Source organism: Zalophus californianus, chromosome 8 (assembly GCF_009762305.2).
Source record: "Zalophus californianus isolate mZalCal1 chromosome 8, mZalCal1.pri.v2, whole genome shotgun sequence".
In the NCBI taxonomy this organism is placed as follows: Eukaryota; Metazoa; Chordata; class Mammalia; order Carnivora; family Otariidae; genus Zalophus; species Zalophus californianus.
Genome location: NC_045602.1, coordinates 108449723 through 108467805, shown reverse-complemented (window position 1 = coordinate 108467805; position 18083 = coordinate 108449723). Strand labels below are relative to the sequence as shown.

General features: G+C 42.9%; 1 protein-coding gene across 4 annotated transcripts in view; it reads left to right on the top strand.

The window, feature by feature from the left end:
• The window catches only part of SHLD1 (shieldin complex subunit 1), an 89032-nt gene extending 72070 nt beyond the window's left edge, over positions 1–16962 (top strand). For 2 of the 4 annotated variants that reach the window (XM_027622766.2, XM_027622765.2), the window contains exon 3: positions 13487–16962. In XM_027622766.2, the coding sequence (XP_027478567.1) occupies positions 13487–13929 (443 nt within the window). In that variant the 3' untranslated portion in view covers positions 13930–16962. The remainder of the gene's footprint in view (positions 1–13486) is intronic. The other 2 variants (XR_003524748.2, XM_027622764.2) reach the window with 2 other exon arrangements.
• Positions 16963–18083: the final 1121 nt, after the last annotated feature.

Below are 18083 nucleotides of genomic sequence, written 5' to 3'. Positions count from 1 at the left end.
GCCTCACTCAAAAAAATAGAAAAATCCCGAATTCACCAACTAACTCTACACCTTAAAGAACTAGAGAAAAAGCAACAAACGATGCTTAAGCCACACATTAGAAGAGAAATAATTAAAATTAAAGCAGAGATCAATGAATTAGAAACCAGAAACACAGTAGATCAGATCAGTGAAACTAGAAATTGGTTCTTTGAAAGAATTAATAAGATCGATAAACCACTGGCCAGACTTATCCAAAAGAAAAGAGAAAGGACCCAAAGTAATAAAATTATGAATGAAAGGGGAGAGATCACGACTAACACCAAGGAAATAGAAACAATTATTAGAAATTATTATCAACAACTATATGCCAATAAACTGAGCAATCTGGATGAAATGGAGGCCTTCCTGGAAACCTATAAGCTGCCGAGACTGAAACAGGAAGAAACTGACCACCTGAATAGGCCAATAACCAGTGACGAGATTGAAGCAGTGATCAAAAACCTCCCAAAAAACAAGAGTCCAGGGCCTGATGGATTCCCTGGGGAATTCTACCAAACATTCAAAGAAGAAATGATACCTATTCTACTGAAGCTGTTTCAAAAAATAGAAACAGAAGGAAAACTTCCAAACTCATTCTGTGAGGCCAGCATTACCTTAATCCCCAAACCAGGCAAAGACCCCATCAAAAAGGAGAATTTCAGACCGATATCCCTGATGAATATGGATTCCAAAATCCTCAACAAAATCCTAGCTAGTAGGATCCAACAATACATTAAATGGATCATCCACCATGACCAAGTGAGATTTATCCCCGGGAGGCAAGGGTGGTTCAACATTCTCAAATCAATCAATGTGATAGAACACATTAATAAGAGGAGGGAAAAGAACCATAAGGTCCTCTCAATTGATGCAGAAAAAGCATTTGACAAAATACAACATCCTTTCCTGATTAAAACTCTTCAGAGTATAGGGATAGAGGGAACATTCCTCAAGTTCATAAAATCCATCCATGAAAAACCCACAGCGAATATCATCCTCAATGGGGAAAAGCTGAAAGCCTTTCCCTTAAGATCAGGAACATGTCAAGGATGCCCACTCTCACCACTATTGTTCAACATAGTACTAGAAGTCCTAGCAACAGCAATCAGACAACAAAAAGAAATAAAAGGTATTCAAACTGGCAAAGAAGAAGTCAAACTCTCTTTTCGCAGACAACATGATACTTTATGTGGAAAACCCAAAAGACTCCACCCCCAAATTACTAGAACTCATACAGCAATTCAGTAATGTGGCAGGATACAAAATCAATGCACAGAAATCAGTTGCTTTCTTATACACAAACAATGCAACTGTAGAAAGAGAAATTAGAGAAACAATTCCATTTACAATAGCACCAAAAACCATCAGATACCTTGGAATAAACCTAACCAAAGAGGTAAAGGACCTATACTCTAGGAACTACAGAACACTCATGAAAGAAATTGAAGAAGACACAAAAAGATGGACAAATATTCCATGCTCATGGATCGGAATAATAAACATTGTTAAGATGTCTATGCTACCCAGAGCAATCTATACCTTCAACGCCATCCCAATCAAAATTCCAATGACATTTTTCAAAGTGCTGGAACAAACAATCCTAAAATTTGTATGGAATCAGAAAAGACCCTGAATCGCCAAGGAAATGTTGAAAAAGAAAAACAAAGCTGGGGGCATCACGTTGCCCGATTTCAAGCTATATTACAAAGCTGTGATCACCAAGACAGCATGGTACTGGCACAAAAACAGACATATAGACCAATGGAACAGAATAGAGAACCCAGATATGGACCCTCAACTCTATGGTCAAATAATCTTTGACAAAGCAGGAAAAAACAGGCAATGGAAAAAAGACAGTCTCTTCAATAAATGGTGCTGGGAAAATTGGACAGCCACATGCAGAAGAATGAAACTTGACCATTCTCTAACACGATTCACAAAGATAAACTCAAAGTGGATGAAAGACCTCAACGTGAGACAGGAATCCATCAAAATCCTAGAGAACATAGGCAGTAACCTCTTTGACATCGCCCACAGCAACTTCTTTCAAGATACATCTCCAAAAGCTAGTGAAACAAAAGCAAAAATGAACTTTTGGGACTTCATCAAGATAAAAAGCTTCTGCACAGCAAAGGAAACAGTCAATAAAACAAAGAGGCAACCCACAGAATGGGAGAAGATATTTGCAAATGACATTACAGATAAAGGGCTAGTATCCAAGATCTATAAAGAACTTCTCAAACTCAACACCCAAAAAACAAATAAATGTCCGCAATAGCCAAACTGTGGAAAGAGCCGAGATGCCCTTCAAAAGATGAATGGATAAAGAAGACGTGGTCCATATATACAATGGAATATTACTCAGCCATCAGAAAGGATGAATACCCAACTTTTACACCAACATGGATGGGACTGGAGGAGATTATGCTAAGTGAAATAAGTCAAGCAGAGAAAGTCAATTACCATATGGTTTCACTTATTTGTGGAACATAAGGAATATCATGGAGGACATTAGGAGAAGGAAGGGAAAAAGAAGGGGGGGAATCGGAGGGAGAGATGAACCATGAGAGACTATGGACCCTGAGAAACAAACAGGGTTTTAGAGGGGAGGAGGGGATGGGGAATGGGTGAGCCCGGTATTAAGGAGGGCACGTACTGCACGGAGCACTGGGTGTTATACGAAAACAATGGATCGTGGATCACTGCATCAAAAACTAATGATGTATTGTATGGTGACTAACATGACATAATAAAATTAAAAAAAAAAGAAAAAGCAATTTCTTTTTGGAGATGAACCTTGCTTTTTACCTCTTTGCATGTTACCCTGCTTGATCACCTACATTATTTATCAGCTTTTACTCTTAATGCCTTTTGACAGTTTCCAAGAAGATAATTCTGTCCTCCAAGGATGGAGATTTGCCACCAATGAGGGCATCCAGAAGCTTCCAGGGGAAGTGGAGACACTTCCTGAGAGGCTCCAGCATGTTCTCAGTGATGTCAGCGTTTTGAAAATAAGAGCTTGGCCTCCCAAGGGTGATTACTCTGAAGGGGGGGCGCTCAGCTATACCTTTGCCCTCTGGTGTGTTTGTTTACAGTTCAACCTGTTACTTCACAGATATACCTAATGTTGATTTGAGGTGGAGTGAAGTCTGTTTACATAAATATGCATGTAACAAAAATACTATTGTGTATAGGAAAGCATCAAACATTCCTTGTCCGTCAGTCTCAGCAAGTTTGCTGATGTCAACACTGGAACTGGCTCTGTTTTGGTAAGAGTTCTGTTCTGTTCCTCTTTATCTCTTAAAATTAGGAAATATTGACTTGTGGATTTGGACAGATGGTGAGTAGGCCCCCGTTCCTCTTCAAGAAAAAAGAATCAGTTTTCTGCTTCCCCAGCAAAGGGAGATGAACCCTCTGCTAAATATGTCTCCAGCAACACTTCAAGCATCATTTTTAAAGTGCTTTTTTTTTTCTTACAGCGAAGGTTAAGGTTAGTTTCAAGCCTTATCTTAATTAGCTGCTCACATTGAACTTAATTCTGCTTAAGTAAACAATTGTATTCAAAAATAGCAACGTTGCCATAGCAACCTAGATCAGAATCATTTGATTTTCTTTTCTGCCCCTGATTGTGCCTTACTATCTAGGCCATGGTATGAAACAAATCTGCTGAAACATCCTATGTAAAATGAGATTTAAAAAAAGCATTTAGCTGGGGGGAAAAACATTTTTAAATGATTGCTTTAAGTGTTGCAGGGAAGCTCCTAATTCCCAATGGCTCCTGAAGGAGATTCTGTCTCAGGTTCCCTGGTCTGACAGCCTTCGCTCTTGTCCCCTTTTGGGGCTCCAGGTCCAGAAGTGCCCAAGAGCCGTGCCCCAGAACCTGGACCAGGTCAGGGGATCCAAGTTCTTGTTCCAGCTCCCAGATTCTGTTCCTGAAAATGGGAGAGCTGAACCAGATAATCCCCCAAGGCTTTTCTAGCTGCAAAAGGTCAGGTTCTGATCCTTTAATTTGGTTATTACTTAACAACATGCAAAACGAAGCTGTTTTAAATCAAGCCTCAGGCTAAGCCTTAATCTCCTACCAAAGAAGAGAATTGTTAAGCATTTTTAGGATCGGGGCCTGTGATTCCTAAACTCGTATTACCTGAATCATGGAGGGAGAACGCCCCTGCCTGGCTCATCAAGGCCAGTGTGGTCCTAATTATGGCAAAGGTTAGCCACATGAAGATCATTTTAATGAAGAAAATTAATAAGCAGATTAGCCTTGTCCGTGGTCTAGTCACCATGAAGTGATTCTGGAGACTTGGTCTTCGTCTCAATTCTCTTGTCGGGAAAAAGAGACTTAGTGAGCCGGCTGTTGGCCCTGCCCCTGGATCCGGCTTGGTGCGTGACTTTTTTACTAAATGGAGTAGAGACACAGTATCACTTTTTGGAAGTGATAAACTGACACCGTGAAAGTTGTCTTACTTGAGAAGGTTTGCCATTAAAACAAAAACAAACCTGGAGGTCTTTTGTCCAGCCTCTGGGATAATCAAGTCATGAGATCAAGTGGAGAAAAGTCAAATATACTGTTTTCTCTGTAATTCATTTTGTATGCCATTAAAAAGAAGATAGAAAAGAGACAAAGCCCAGTAGAAAAAGGGTGAAGAAGATGAATTTTTCACAGTATAGGAGACCCAAGACCCGCTGAGCGTCTGGACAGCAGCTCGGCCACTTTGAGTGAGGAGGGAATGTGACCCCCAAGTGAGGAGCCTGGATTGGATACGCCCGCCCAACAGTAGCAGAGTTTGGCAAAGCTGTGGAGAAACAGGGAAACCCAGATCCTGGTGGTGGGAGTGCCATAGCCACTCTGGAGAGTGATTTGGCAGGTTCTGGTGACATTGAAAACGCATGTTCCTTTCAACTCAGCAGTTCTACGTTTGGATGTAGAGCAAGTACACAGGAAGCAGGTACCGGGGGCTCACTGTGATAGGGAAAAATTAGACACAACCCACATGGCCATCGCAAGAGAATGAAATGGATGAAAAATAATGCAGGATGTTCTTATATTAGAATACTCTCAAGCAGATTCATATATAATATCGACAACGGCGGGAAGGAAAAAATCATAAAGTGTAGTGAAAAAAAGCAAAACTTTGTATATGGAAAATAAAATTAACACATCACACAAAGCAACACGGTATTGCTTAGGGATACATAATATACGTAAGGTATAGAAACGGACCGGAAAGGGCACAGGGCGGGCTCCATAGATAGAGCATGTGACTCTTGTTCTCGGGGTTGTGACTTCGAGCCCCACGTTGGGTGTAGAGATTACTTAAAAATAAAATCTTTAAAAACAAATAATTTAAAAAAAGACATAAATAAAAATGGCCTAGAAGGAATGAATCTCTATGTGGAAGTGGTCAACTTTAATTAAAATATTTACTTCTTTTTTTTGTTTTGATTTTAATGCCAGTGTAGTGAACATACAGTGTTATATTAGTTTCGGGTGTACTATAGAGTGATTCAACACGACCCGGTGTTCATCACAAGTGCACTGCTTCATCCCCATCACCTGTTTCACCCATCACTAAAATGTTTACTTTTTTAAGATTTTTTTTTTAGATTTATTTATTTGTCAGAGAGAGAGAGCATGAGCAGGGGGAGTGGCAGAGGGAGAAGCAGGCTCCCCGCGGAGCAGGGAGCCCCATGCAGGACTGGATCCCAGGACCCTGGGATCATGACCTGAGCCGAAGGCAGACGCTTAACGACTGAGCCACCCAGGCTTCCCAATGCTTCCTTCTTTACTAAGAAAAAAGACTTGAAGCAAATATGACAATATGGTAGTTGTCAATGTGAAGTGGTGTGAACTTGCATATCCTAGTTCTCTGTAATTTTCAGAATATTTTAGTTTCTTAAGAAAATATAAAATGCCAAGGTGCAAGTAAGATAGCTTACCAATCAGACGGCAGAGATGAGCCTTATTAATTGCCCCGGGCACTTAATTTTAGGGCTCTTCACCGATCACACATATTTTTGGCTTTTTCCAGCATTCATTTTTGTTCTCGGCAGTTGCCTTTTAGAGGACCCTAGCTTCTGCCCTTTGCATCTGTTCACCATTAGGAGGAAGGGTGACAGCATATGCCACCTCCCCTCTGGGTGATTCATCAGGATTAGCTCTCAGATGTAAACAAGTACAGACTCAGACTGCAGTTTCAAAAGCACCTGACCAGACCACCCATCCTTTGAAGTGTTAATTTGGATTAAATATCTTGAGATCCACACTCTGCCCCCGCCCCTTTGTGAGTCTGCGGGTTTTGTCCTTTAAAGGAACAGTTGCAAATTCTAAAATGTACAAGCTGCAGATGCTATCAGGCAAAAGGAGGCGTAAGCCTATTGATTTTTTTGGTCATTAATTTTATGTTATTAAAGAGACAGAGAATAAGGTACCTTAGAACTCCAATGCCGGTGTTATTGTACTGAGCTGGAAAGTCACGTGAGACCAGAAAGCGGAATCAGAGTGAGTTACCGATGGGGTATAGTGAATTGAGGCCCTTTACTTGCAGGGCAGAAACCAAACAGTTCTTGGACAGCCAAGGGGTAGGAGAAAAGACTGCTGTGAAAACAAAGGGGAAGGAAAGGGAGATTGTCTTGGAGGACAGTAGAATAGAAAGTTTAGGGGAAAAAAGTGTGTAGACACCTTATTATTTAACCCACAGACTGGGATGATCTCTGGCATCAAAACTCAGCCCCCCGGGACATAAGATGTATGGCAGGAACTTATATGTGATGGCTGTATCATGATACGTGTATACATGTAATGAATCGTGTGCCCCAGGGCCCTTTTGAGAGTGAACGAGTGTGCTATTAATAATTAATTGAGACAACAGGCATCAATGGGGGTTGTCCTGAGCAAACCTCCCAGGCGCCTTACTGTTCACCCTAGTAATCATGCACCTTTACATCTTTATTTGAAAATGAAATTCATCAAGTGAAACAGACCATCAAAAAGTTGTCAATGTAGGGGCGCCTGGGTGGCTCAGTTGGTTAAGCGACTGCCTTCGGCTCAGGTCATGATCCTGGAGTCCCGGGATCGAGTCCCATGTCGGGCTCCCTGCTCGGCGGGGAGTCTGCTTCTCCCTCTGACCCTCTTCCCTCTCGTGCTCTCTATCTCTCATTCTCTCTCTCAAATAAATAAATAAAAATCTTTAAAAAAAAAAAAGTTGTCAATGTATCTGTCTTGTGCTAGCACTGCTTTAGGCCCTGGGGTACAGCAGGTATCCAGGGAAACAAATGCCATAAGCTGGGGAAGACAGACAATAAATCATACATTATTAGATGCTACTATGTTTATATAGAAATACAAGGCAGAGAAGGGATAGAGGGACAGTCAGGGCCTAGAGGAGTGAGGGAAAGGTCATTTTAAATAATGTGCTCAGGGAAGGCACACATGGGGAGGATCTGTGGCTTCAAGGCTGCACAGAGCCAAAAGAAATCAAAGACTTAATAAAAGAAGAGAATTATCAGGATTTAAGGAAAGAAGGAATTGTGGCTCATACAGAATGATTGGTCACCAATACTCTCTGCCTCCCCCTACAGAAGAATTTTTCACCCTCATCCTCTTAAAATCAGGCTTGGCCATATGAATTGACATTGGCCAGTGATTTGTGAACAGACGTGACAGGGCTTTCCCAGTCACTGCCTGCTCCCCTGGGCTCTTTTCCCTCTGCCACCGTCACTAAGCAATGTTGAGGTGGTAGCTGCCCCGTTGGTCTGGGTTCCCGGGTAAAGGGCAAGCATGACACAGATCTACCGGTATGAGACGGGGCTGTAAGTAGTGAGAAATGATCCTTTGTTGTTTAAGCCCCTGAGAATTGGCACTTGCTTGTTACGTAACATAACCCAGCCCATCCTGACTGATACAGGAGCCCTCACTGAGAAGATGACATCTGAACCGAGACCTGAGGACATGAAAGAACCAACCATGCAGAAATGTGGAGAAAACGTGTTCCACACAGAGGAACAGCAGCTGCAGAGGTTCTGAAAAGGGAGCCAGATTTCTCAAGGCAATGATGCAGAGGTGTTGCTCCACTCAGATTTTCACGCAGCGTGTGGGGCTGGAGGTATAGGACTTAATCTTGTTCACCTAGTGATGCTGTTCCCTCCTCTTTTCCTCTGCAGGTTATGGAGTGGAGTGGCAAGGGTGAGAGGAACAGAAGAGGGTAGGAAGGAGCAAAAGATCTGGGCAGGGAGATGCGGCCTGCAGAGTGGGGCTCCAGATCCTTGGGCAGTAGCCCTTAATATATTAAAAACAATAGTGTCACCCATGTAGAGAGCCTGTGGGGCCTCGGAAGTCTGACTGCTCTCATAAAGGAGAGGCGTCAGTGCATCCAAATTGTGTTAATCTGTGACCACTGATGACCAGGATATGCCCCCTCCCCACTCACCTTGTTCTTCTCACACCCACGACTTGGAGCCACACAGAACCCAAGGAGCCTCCAACAGATGAACCAAAGCAGTGGGGCCACACATAGGAGTGTGCCATGCACCCCCCTGAGAAAGGGGGCAGCCGTTCCCTTTGAGTAACATAAAAGGAGACTGTATGAGCCACAATTCCTTCTTTTCTTAAATCCTGATAAGTCTCTTCTTTTATTAAGTCTTTGATGTCTTTCGGCTCTGTGCAGCCTTGAAACCACAGATCCTCCCAATTAGCAGTTGCGAGTAAAACAAAGTCTGAACAAATAAGGTGGAGTGGGCGGCTATTGAGGCTGATGCATGAGGGAGACAGAATTCTAAATATCAAATCCATTTAGGAAAAACGTGTTAAAGTTGAAAACTAAAATGTTTCACAGAGATAAAATCCTGCTGCGTACTTATCAACCACAGACGTAGCCATGGAAGATTCTCTAGAAGAAACCCCCATTAAACATCTGGGTTTCTACCGGCTAATGGCGCCTCACAGAATGCAACCATTAATCTCAAATCCTCCATGCTAATTGATTGCCTGGCATTACTGAACAAACTATCATCTATAACTCCAAAAGATGTAAAAATACTTTTAGGTTTGTAAGAGTCCCAAACATCTGTATGTTAGCCGTTTTCTCTCCGGTTGAAGGAAAATTTAACAAACGGATGCTCTGGTAGATAGGTGACCTTGAAACAATGCATGCAAAACCATGGCCATACCCAGCACCATCCTCCCTTTCTTCTTGTCAATTCCTAAAGAAATTCTATTCATGTTGGAAGCAAATTGCGATAAAAAGGGAAATTCCAGGGGTGCCTGGGTGGCTCAGTCATTAAGCGTCTGCCTTCGGCTCAGATCATGATCCCAGGGTCCTGGGATCCCCGCGTCGGGCTCCCTGCTTGGTGGGGAGCCTGCTTCTCCCTCTCCCACTCCCCCCTGCTTGTGTTCCCTCCCTCGCTGTGTCTCTCTCTGTCAAATAAATAAATAAAATCTTAAAAAAAAAAAGGAAAATTCCATTCAATTTAGATAATGCCAAAATCATTGGGACTGGGGCCCTTGCTGAGAAAAATAAAATGGTCTCAAGGTCTGAAAAGGGAGGAATGCATGGTACAAATGGGTACCAGCAAGAAAGGCGCTGTGCAGGGATCAACCGCAAAGGTGCCTGGGAGCAAGGCAAAGCAATATATTACAACACAGTGGGATTCAGCATTCATTTCCTACTCTTTCCAGAATCCATCCTTTGAGCCACTGTTCCTTTCAAGGGGTAAGAGGCATTATTGGCATTTTGGGGAGGATGATTCTGTGTTGGATGGGATTGATCTGTGCCTTATAGGATTTTTACATCCTTGACCCTACTCACTAAATACAAGTAGCATTTTCCAATCACTGACACACAAACATCCCCAGACTCTCCCTAGAGTAGACGTTACTGTCCCAAGTTGAGAGACCTACAGATCTGGGCTATGTAAATATAAGAATAAGGTGCAGTTTGAACTTAGCTGTGAGGATGCAGGAACTGAGTTATCCAAGATCGCCATGCTGTCCATATGTAGGCGCATCAGGAAAAGAAAAGCAATTAACTCTATTTGCTGGCAAAGAAATCCCAGATATCCGAAAGGCTGCCAACAGCCACATGATTAGAGAGATAGCTTTGTTGTTGGTAGTAAAGCAAGTTTTAAAAGGAAGTCAACGACTGAGGACTGAGGACGGTGTTCAAAAGAACTGATGTAGTAAATAACTCAACCCATGTTGTCATTGTTCTTCTGGAAAGGGGAAGGAGGGTTTCTTTGAAAATGAGTTGCAATCTGCTTGATATTTACATGAAAAACGGAGGAGACAAGCCCAGTTTTTAGGCCATGGGGTTCAAATCAGTTATTGACCAGTTCCTTAACAAGTACATGCTGTGCTACTGGGAGGGTTCTGGGTCAATGGCTGCCTCAGGTAGCAGTTTGAGGAACTCCCCAGCTTTCTCAGTGTCACTGCTGAGGGTCTTCCTTCTCTTCCACTCTCCCCATTGACCCTTCTCAGCCCCTGTCTTCCTGCCTTATGTTCCCAGGACCAGATCATCTTTGGGGAAGAAGGTGGGAAGGGACAGCTCATCCTGCCATTGTGGGACCCCTTGCCCGCTCCCCTCTCCCCTTGGCTCTGTAATAGCCACTACCATTTATTAGATAAGGACTGTTTGCCAAGCCCTGGGCTAAGGCTTTTGTTTGTTTGTTTGTTTGTGTTAATATTAAAGTAGGCTACCAAATGAAGTTTTAACAATTATTCCTCCAAAGGTTTGTTTTCATTATTTTTCTTGAGAGAATCCCAAACTCATAGAAAACTTGCAAGTACAATACAAAGAACTTTTTTTTTCCCCACGAATTATTTGAGAGTAAGTTGCCGGCCTGATGCCCACCACCCCTGATTTTCCTATGAACAAGGACATTCTCTTCCATAACCCAGTGAAACTCTCAAAATCAGGAAGTTTAGCGGGGTACATTATTACCATCTAATCCTCAGCTCCCATTCAGTCGATCCTGGGAATGTTCTTTATAGTAAAAAGATCCAGGTGAAAATCATGTGCTGTGTTTAGTTGTCATGTCTTTCTGGTGCCCTTCAGTGTGGAACAGCCTTGCTCACTCTTCTGTGGATTCTCATGACCTTGGCACGTCTGAAGAGTATAGGCCAGTCCTTTTGCTGAATGTCCCTCAATTTGGTTTTGTCTGCCACTTCCTCCTAATTGGGTTCAGGTCCTGCTTTGGCAGGACTATCAGAGAAGTGGCTCAGGGTCTTCCTGTTGCATCTGGTCACGTGGCAACAGGATTTCGATTGGTCCCTCACTTAGGTCACTCGATTGAGGTGATATGTGCCAGTTATTCTTTTTCCATTTGTGACTAATAAGTATTTTAGGGGGAAGTACTCTGAGACTGCAACTATCCTGTTCCTCGGCAAACTTTCAATTATTTTATGGATTCATGGTTTTCTGTTTTAATAAATGGTCTGTCATCTGTTACTATCATTTTATTTTGATGCTCAAGTTGTTCCAGATGTGGCCAGGTGATCCCTTTTGAGCTGGCCTCTACTCCCCCTTGACAAGCCCGCATCAGTATTTGACCATTCTAGAACAATAAAATACCAGTCTCATGGTGTACTTTCCTGTAACCACCCTGGAATCAGCCATTCTTCAAGGTGGCTAAGTGCTTTGTTGTTGGGCTTCTTATATGGTGGGCCAGTGAATGTCTGTCCATGTGTGGGCCTACGTGTGTCTCATACCACATGTGTCCATATCCTTGGATGCTTTGGCTTATCTACTTCTCTGTTCCTTGTCTTACCGCGGAAGTCCTCAAACATTTACTGAAACTCTTGTAGATGAGAAAGCCAAAGCTCAGCAAGGTAGTATGCTGTCTAGCTGGGAGCGAAACTAGAGGCAAAACCCCAAATCCCTTCTCCTTTTCTAAAACCATCCACTGTATCACACAATTTTCTTCATCATTAGCAGTGCAAATATTTTTATGATAGCTACTAATTGAGTTAGTGGGGGTGAGAGGCGTGTATGTGGAACTCAAGCTAGTAATTTAGTAAAGCTTCTATCAGAGCAGAAAAAGAAAATATAATATTTTGATTTAAAGTATAAAGTTATAAAGAATAAAACTGGTTGGTGCATAAGGAATTCTGCAAGTTATATGTGTGGGATCTTTCCTAGAACACATTGAGAGGAAAGTCCTTTGTTACAGAAGAGTTGAGAGATTCCCGTGTTAAGAATTAGGGTTCCCAGGGAGGTATAGAAAGTGAGATCAGGGACTAGGGTTTGGCTCCAATTCTGGCTTCGTATTGTCTATTATTAAGTCACTTAGTTTATTTGTTACTCTTTTAAAAACACAAAGGTGGTAATTTTAATTGAGAGACAAAGAGTCTATAGGATTACTGTAGGGAATAGAGAAAGACAATATCTGAACTGTGTAAATGCCCAGCACTGTCTACATTAGGGGTCTTAACTGCATTTGTATTATTAGTTTCGGGGGTAGAATCTAGTGATTCATCACTTGCATTTAACACCCAGTGCTCTCCTTACATCACGTGCCCTCCTTAATGCCCATCACCCAGTTACCTCATCTCCCCACCCACCTCCCCTCCGGCAACCCTCAGTTTGTTCCCTATAGTTAAGAGTCTCCAATATATGCTTTGTAAATTAATGCTTAAATAATAAGATCTAGTATCAGGCATCTAATAACTGTGGTAATTTAGTCTCCTTGGGTCGCCATAACAAAATACCATAGACTGGGTGGCCTAAACAACAGAAATTTATTTTCTCAGAGTTCTAGAGACCGGAAGTCTGAGATCACAGTGCCGGTATGGCTGGGTTCTGGGAAGGGCTTCCTGGCTTCGAGAAGGCCACCTTCTCATTGTGCCCTCTCATGGTCCTCCCTCAGTCCCTGCACGTGGACAGAGAGAGAAAGAGAGATCTCGTCCTCTTTTTATAAAGCCACCACTCCTATCAGATTTGGCTTCCACCCTTACAATTTCATTTAACCCTAATAACCTCCTAAAAGCCCCATCTCCAAATACAGTCACATTAGGGATTAGGGCTTCAACATATGAATTTTGGAGGGCCACACCTCAGTCCATAGCATAGTGATAGGCATAAATGATATTTAAAAACATCTTCTGCAAAGTCATAGGTACTGCTGCTAATAGGTTTGTTGCCTACATTTATTATGGAAGGAAATGCTTAATTTCTGGTAGAGGTTAGTGAAAATAAAGATACGATTTTTTCCCCATCCAAATTCACAGCTACCCTGAACCTCTATGCAAAGACCATAGATGAAGAACTCCTGAAACATGCAAATAAGATGTTCTTGTTTTGAGCAAACAAGTGGCATAACCCCAGGATGGTGGGAATCAATTCTGGAATCAGCTAATCCTGCCCATTACCAGTCACCCGAAAGCAGTAGGTGTGGTGAATTGAAGAGACATCATCTGCTTTTGGCTTTTTTGAATATGTGTTCGAGTATTGGAATGTGTTCTCTCTTGCAGACACCAGTCACCTAAATACTGAACAAAATGATTCCTGGACCTCTGAGAACTTCTGGCTTGACCCTGGTGTGAAGGGCCAGACGGAGACCAAGGCAGAGGATGATGGGCTTCGGAAATCCCTGGATAGATTCTATGAAATGTTTGGCCATCCCCAGCCAGCCGCTAGAAATCCACTCTCCACATCGGTCTGCCAGTGCCTGTCTCAGAAAATCAACGAACTGAAGGGCCAGGAGAACCAAAAGTACGCCCTTCGCAGTTTTCAGATGGCCCAGGTCATCTTCAACCGGGACGGCTGCTCCGTCTTACAGAGGCATTCCAAGGACACCCACTTCTACCCACAGGGAGAAGGAGGTGTGTCTCTGGATGATGAAAAGCCCACCCCGGGACTTTCAAAAGACATCATTCGTTTCCTTTTGCAGCAGAATGTGATGAAAGACCTCTAAGTAGCCCCCGGTGGTAGGAACAGGCAGTGTGGAGGATGGCCCTGTGGCTCACACTGTCAGGGCCCCACCCACATCCCTTCGGGCCTCTCTGGCCAGCCCTGTGGGTCCAGCCCCCTGTGAGCTGATACCTGAGCCAGGTCAGCCCACATGGAGAGCCAGCCGTGTTTGTGGGCCTGATAGCCGCTGTGTCCACACTACCTCCCACCCCACCCCACCCTACCACTCCCTTTGACTTAAGGCCAGCAACTGACTGGTTGGGAAATCCAAAAGCACAGCTTCCTTGTCCCAAGGAAGGAAAGACATGTTCTGAGGCATAATTACCTCTCCAGAACTCCCCTCTGGCTCAGGCCAAGACTGAACCTTCCCGCGAAATCACACCTTGCTCAGCTTCTTCTGTCTCCCTCTCCTCCTTCTCCCCGTTCACCTACTGGTGTCTCCTGGGAGCCTTTCCTTAATAAAGCTCTTGTACCTGAATCCTTGACTCAAAGTCTGCTTCTGGGAGAACCCAACCTAAGAGAACAGGCTTTTTCATTAGATGAGTCTTTTGAAGGATTTAAAGCTCTGTGCCGAATCAAGTATAAGAATCCTACCAAGTAGTAAAACTGTGACCATGTGGTTGAGAATGTATTTCCCAAAATAATATAAAGATTTAAATACAGTTTAAGATGCATCACATATTAATCATACCCTTGCCTCTCCAAAGCCAGAATTCCCTGTTTTATAATACTAACAGGGCGTGGAAGGAACATTTGGACCCTCCAAAATAAGAGCTAAGATTCGCAAATTAAAAAAAAAAAAAAAAAAAAGAAAGAAAGAAAGGTTCTTTGTCTCCACCAGATTGCCAGTGTGAAAGGTGTGAAGAAAACAAATGTGCACCACCTACCAAAGTCTGTGTAAGCTCCATCAGGCCACGCCAGGCTGATGAGGTACGGCCTTGGCCGTCTGTGGAGGAAGAGAAAAAGGAATCCTTTGCCCAAGTGGATTCCTCCCTGTCATTGTTGCCTTCTGCCTGCCTGGTACCAGCACCCTCTGCACCCTCGGAACAGTTGGCCCCTCACCCCTGTCCTGTCCTTGCTTCGTGGTTTTAAATAGCTGGCCCGGGCTTGCGCCGGCAGGTGCTCTACTCCACGGCCGTGTCCTGAACCCCCGTTCGAGACTCAGGGGGTAGAATGACATCACCTGGCACCAAGCTCTCTGAAACTGTCACTGGAGGCCTCCTGCTAATCCCTGCCTTGACAGCCCTTCCCATACATGACATTGATGGAAGGAAGTCCATTTTTCTTTTGGGGGAAACCGAGAAGCTGGCAACCCTGTGCAGTTAGAGTCTGAGAAACTGGAGGTGAAATTTGATTGGCCTAATACTCCAGAAGCTTGCCAGAAAGCAGATTTTGCAAACAGATCGGCTTCCAAGTGTCCATGAAGAATGAGGGAGCCCTCTCAGGCAGGTCTCTTAGGAACGCTCGGCTGGAGAGAGGAGACTTCTAAAGGTCACCAATTCCATACTGAGGCTTCCAGTTCTGAGACAATCAGAGGTAAGAAACAGTGTTTCACACTGAAGTGCAGAAACACCACTGGAAGGAGACCCAAATGGTAGGAAATAGGAAAGGAGTAGGTCTTTCAGAGATACTTGAGGAAACAAGACTCCAGGTTTTTCTCTGACAAGCAATCATGTGACTCTCTCCCCAGGGGCTTCTCCTATTCAACTGGCCCCCAAATAATCGGGAAACCGGTGGGACTCATCATGGAACATGTGCAGGTTGAATTTTAAGGTCCGGTAGTTCTATTGTTTTTTAGTGTGGAGCCAGTTAATGGATGACTCTGAAGAATGCTGTGGTTTTTAGTATTATTCAGTCACTGAAAGAAATATTGGAGATTAGTTTCCATGGCCACTAACAGGAGGAGACTGGATTATTTTCTACTGTTCGTAAAGAACAGAAGATGGAAGCTACTTCTGTTTGGCAGAGAGATTCTAGTATCAGTGATTTTGTAACCTTTTTTATTCTGGGTGCTGAGGGTGCTCAGCAAGAGGCAGACTCTGAGACCAAAGAATTTAGAAGTCTAAAAGCCAGAATCACCTTAGGGTTAAAAAAAAAAGAAGAAGAAGAAGAAAAAAAAGAAAAAAAAGTGTGCCGTGTGTTTGCTTATATCTGAGTAAGTGCTTGTGACAGATCAGTACAATTTGATTCCCTGCAATCTCGCTCTCTAATTTGATTTTCATGAGGTTCAGATGGCATTTTCCATTTATCTCTGTTTACCTTTAATAAAGACTAAGAGATAAGGATATTAAGGCTCTGGCCTTTGGCATTATTGTCCGTTTCTGCCCTACAGATCACTTCACCAACGTCTTATCATCCCGTGAACATTCTGACTGGCCTGTGATATCCTCTGTGGCCTTTTCCAGCAGTCTCCATGAGGGTGGATTTGCTTGCAGGAACATCACAACTCTGAAGAAGAGAAATTGTTACCAGTGTTTTACGTTTGTATGGCGGCTACTCACTTCATTAGTCATTGCTTTGCATGACCTATGTGAGTACATGCCACAGATCTTAGTACTAGCCATTAGCACAAAACAATACGGAGATACTTTTAAAATTTTTCATTGAATTACACCTATCACACAGAAAAGTTTTTCTAAGTGAACCTCTTGCTGATTTTCACAAACTGAACCCATCTGTGCACCCAGCATCCAGCTTAAGTGACAGAGATCACCAGCCAACCTAGGTGGCTCCCTTCTGAGTGAGGATTTTCATCTGGAGATGAGATGGGTTTGCTCAGACCCTTTGTTTCTCAAGCTGCTGACAGTATACTGTAGGCACCACATGGAAAAACAATGTTTATTTTCATTGTTATCTCTTCGGTGTAATATGTTAGAAAAATATATAACTACTGCATCCAATCTGTGCTTTTACAGATAGCATGTAGGATAAGCCTAATATAAATATTTAAAATTTAAAAGTGAACCGAATTAGGGGGTCTGGGTGTCTCAGTCGGTTAAGCATCTGACTCCTGATTTCAGCTCAGGTCTTGATCTCAGGGCGGTAATATCGAGCCCTGTGTTGGGCTCTGTGTTCAGCAGAGTCTGCTTGAGATTCTCTATCCCTCTCCCTCTTCCCCTACCTGCCCCCTTGCACGCTCTCTAAATAAATAATCTTTTTTTTAAAAAGTGAATTGAATTAGCGAAAAAGTTAACAGTGCAGACAACATATAGATATGTCAAAAATTACACAGGCTGGTATACCAGAAAATGACTGAAATCTGGAAGACAATGGGATAGATAATCTATCTGACCTGATAGTTCCACCATCTCTCTCCTGGAACACTGCAAGAAACTTCTATCAGGTCAAGCCACATCTTCCTTTGCCTGTCTTTGCCCTGCAGCCATGTCGCAAATCCTTTTAAAAAGCAAAACACAGTCAGCAAATTAAAGAGAAGGGACTAGCCTTGTCAAATATGAAAACATTTTTAACTCTACAGTAACTCAAGCAGCGACAAAAGTAGACAAATCCAAGAAAAAGAGTTTGGCCTATAGATATAAATGCACATGTAAATTGAGAATTTGATGAAGGTAGCATTTCAAATTTGTAAGGAGAAGGTGGAATTTTTAGCAGATGGTTTTAGAGTAACTGGCTCCCCAACGGGGGGAGAAGAGTATTCTTCACCTCACTCTTGATATCAAAATGAATTTTAGATGGATTAAAAATAAAAAGTAAAAAGATAAAATCATAAAAAAACTAGAATAAAAAGTGAACAATGTAGATACATTCATGTGTGCTAGTCGTGCCAGCCGGCCTGGTGTCTCCCAGGTCTCCATGCAATGGCAGATGGTGATCTAGGGCATCCCCCTGTATCTGCCCAATGATATCCATGTAGGCATCGCACGCAGGGATCCAGTGGGAGCTTAAGCAAAACCAGAACAAAGTAGACCAAAACAGCATTGCAAGGGCTCAGAAAACGGTCACTGAAACTATAGACTACAAAAGTAAACCTTAAGAAAAAAATCCAAAGCCCAAACAGGGTGGCTGCCTACTAAAATAGAAGATTTATATAAGATTAAGAGTCTCCTAACATAATTTGCAAAATGCCCAGGATACAGTAAAAAAAAAAATCACTTGTCATACCAAGAACCAGGAAAATCACAATGTGAGTGAGAAAAG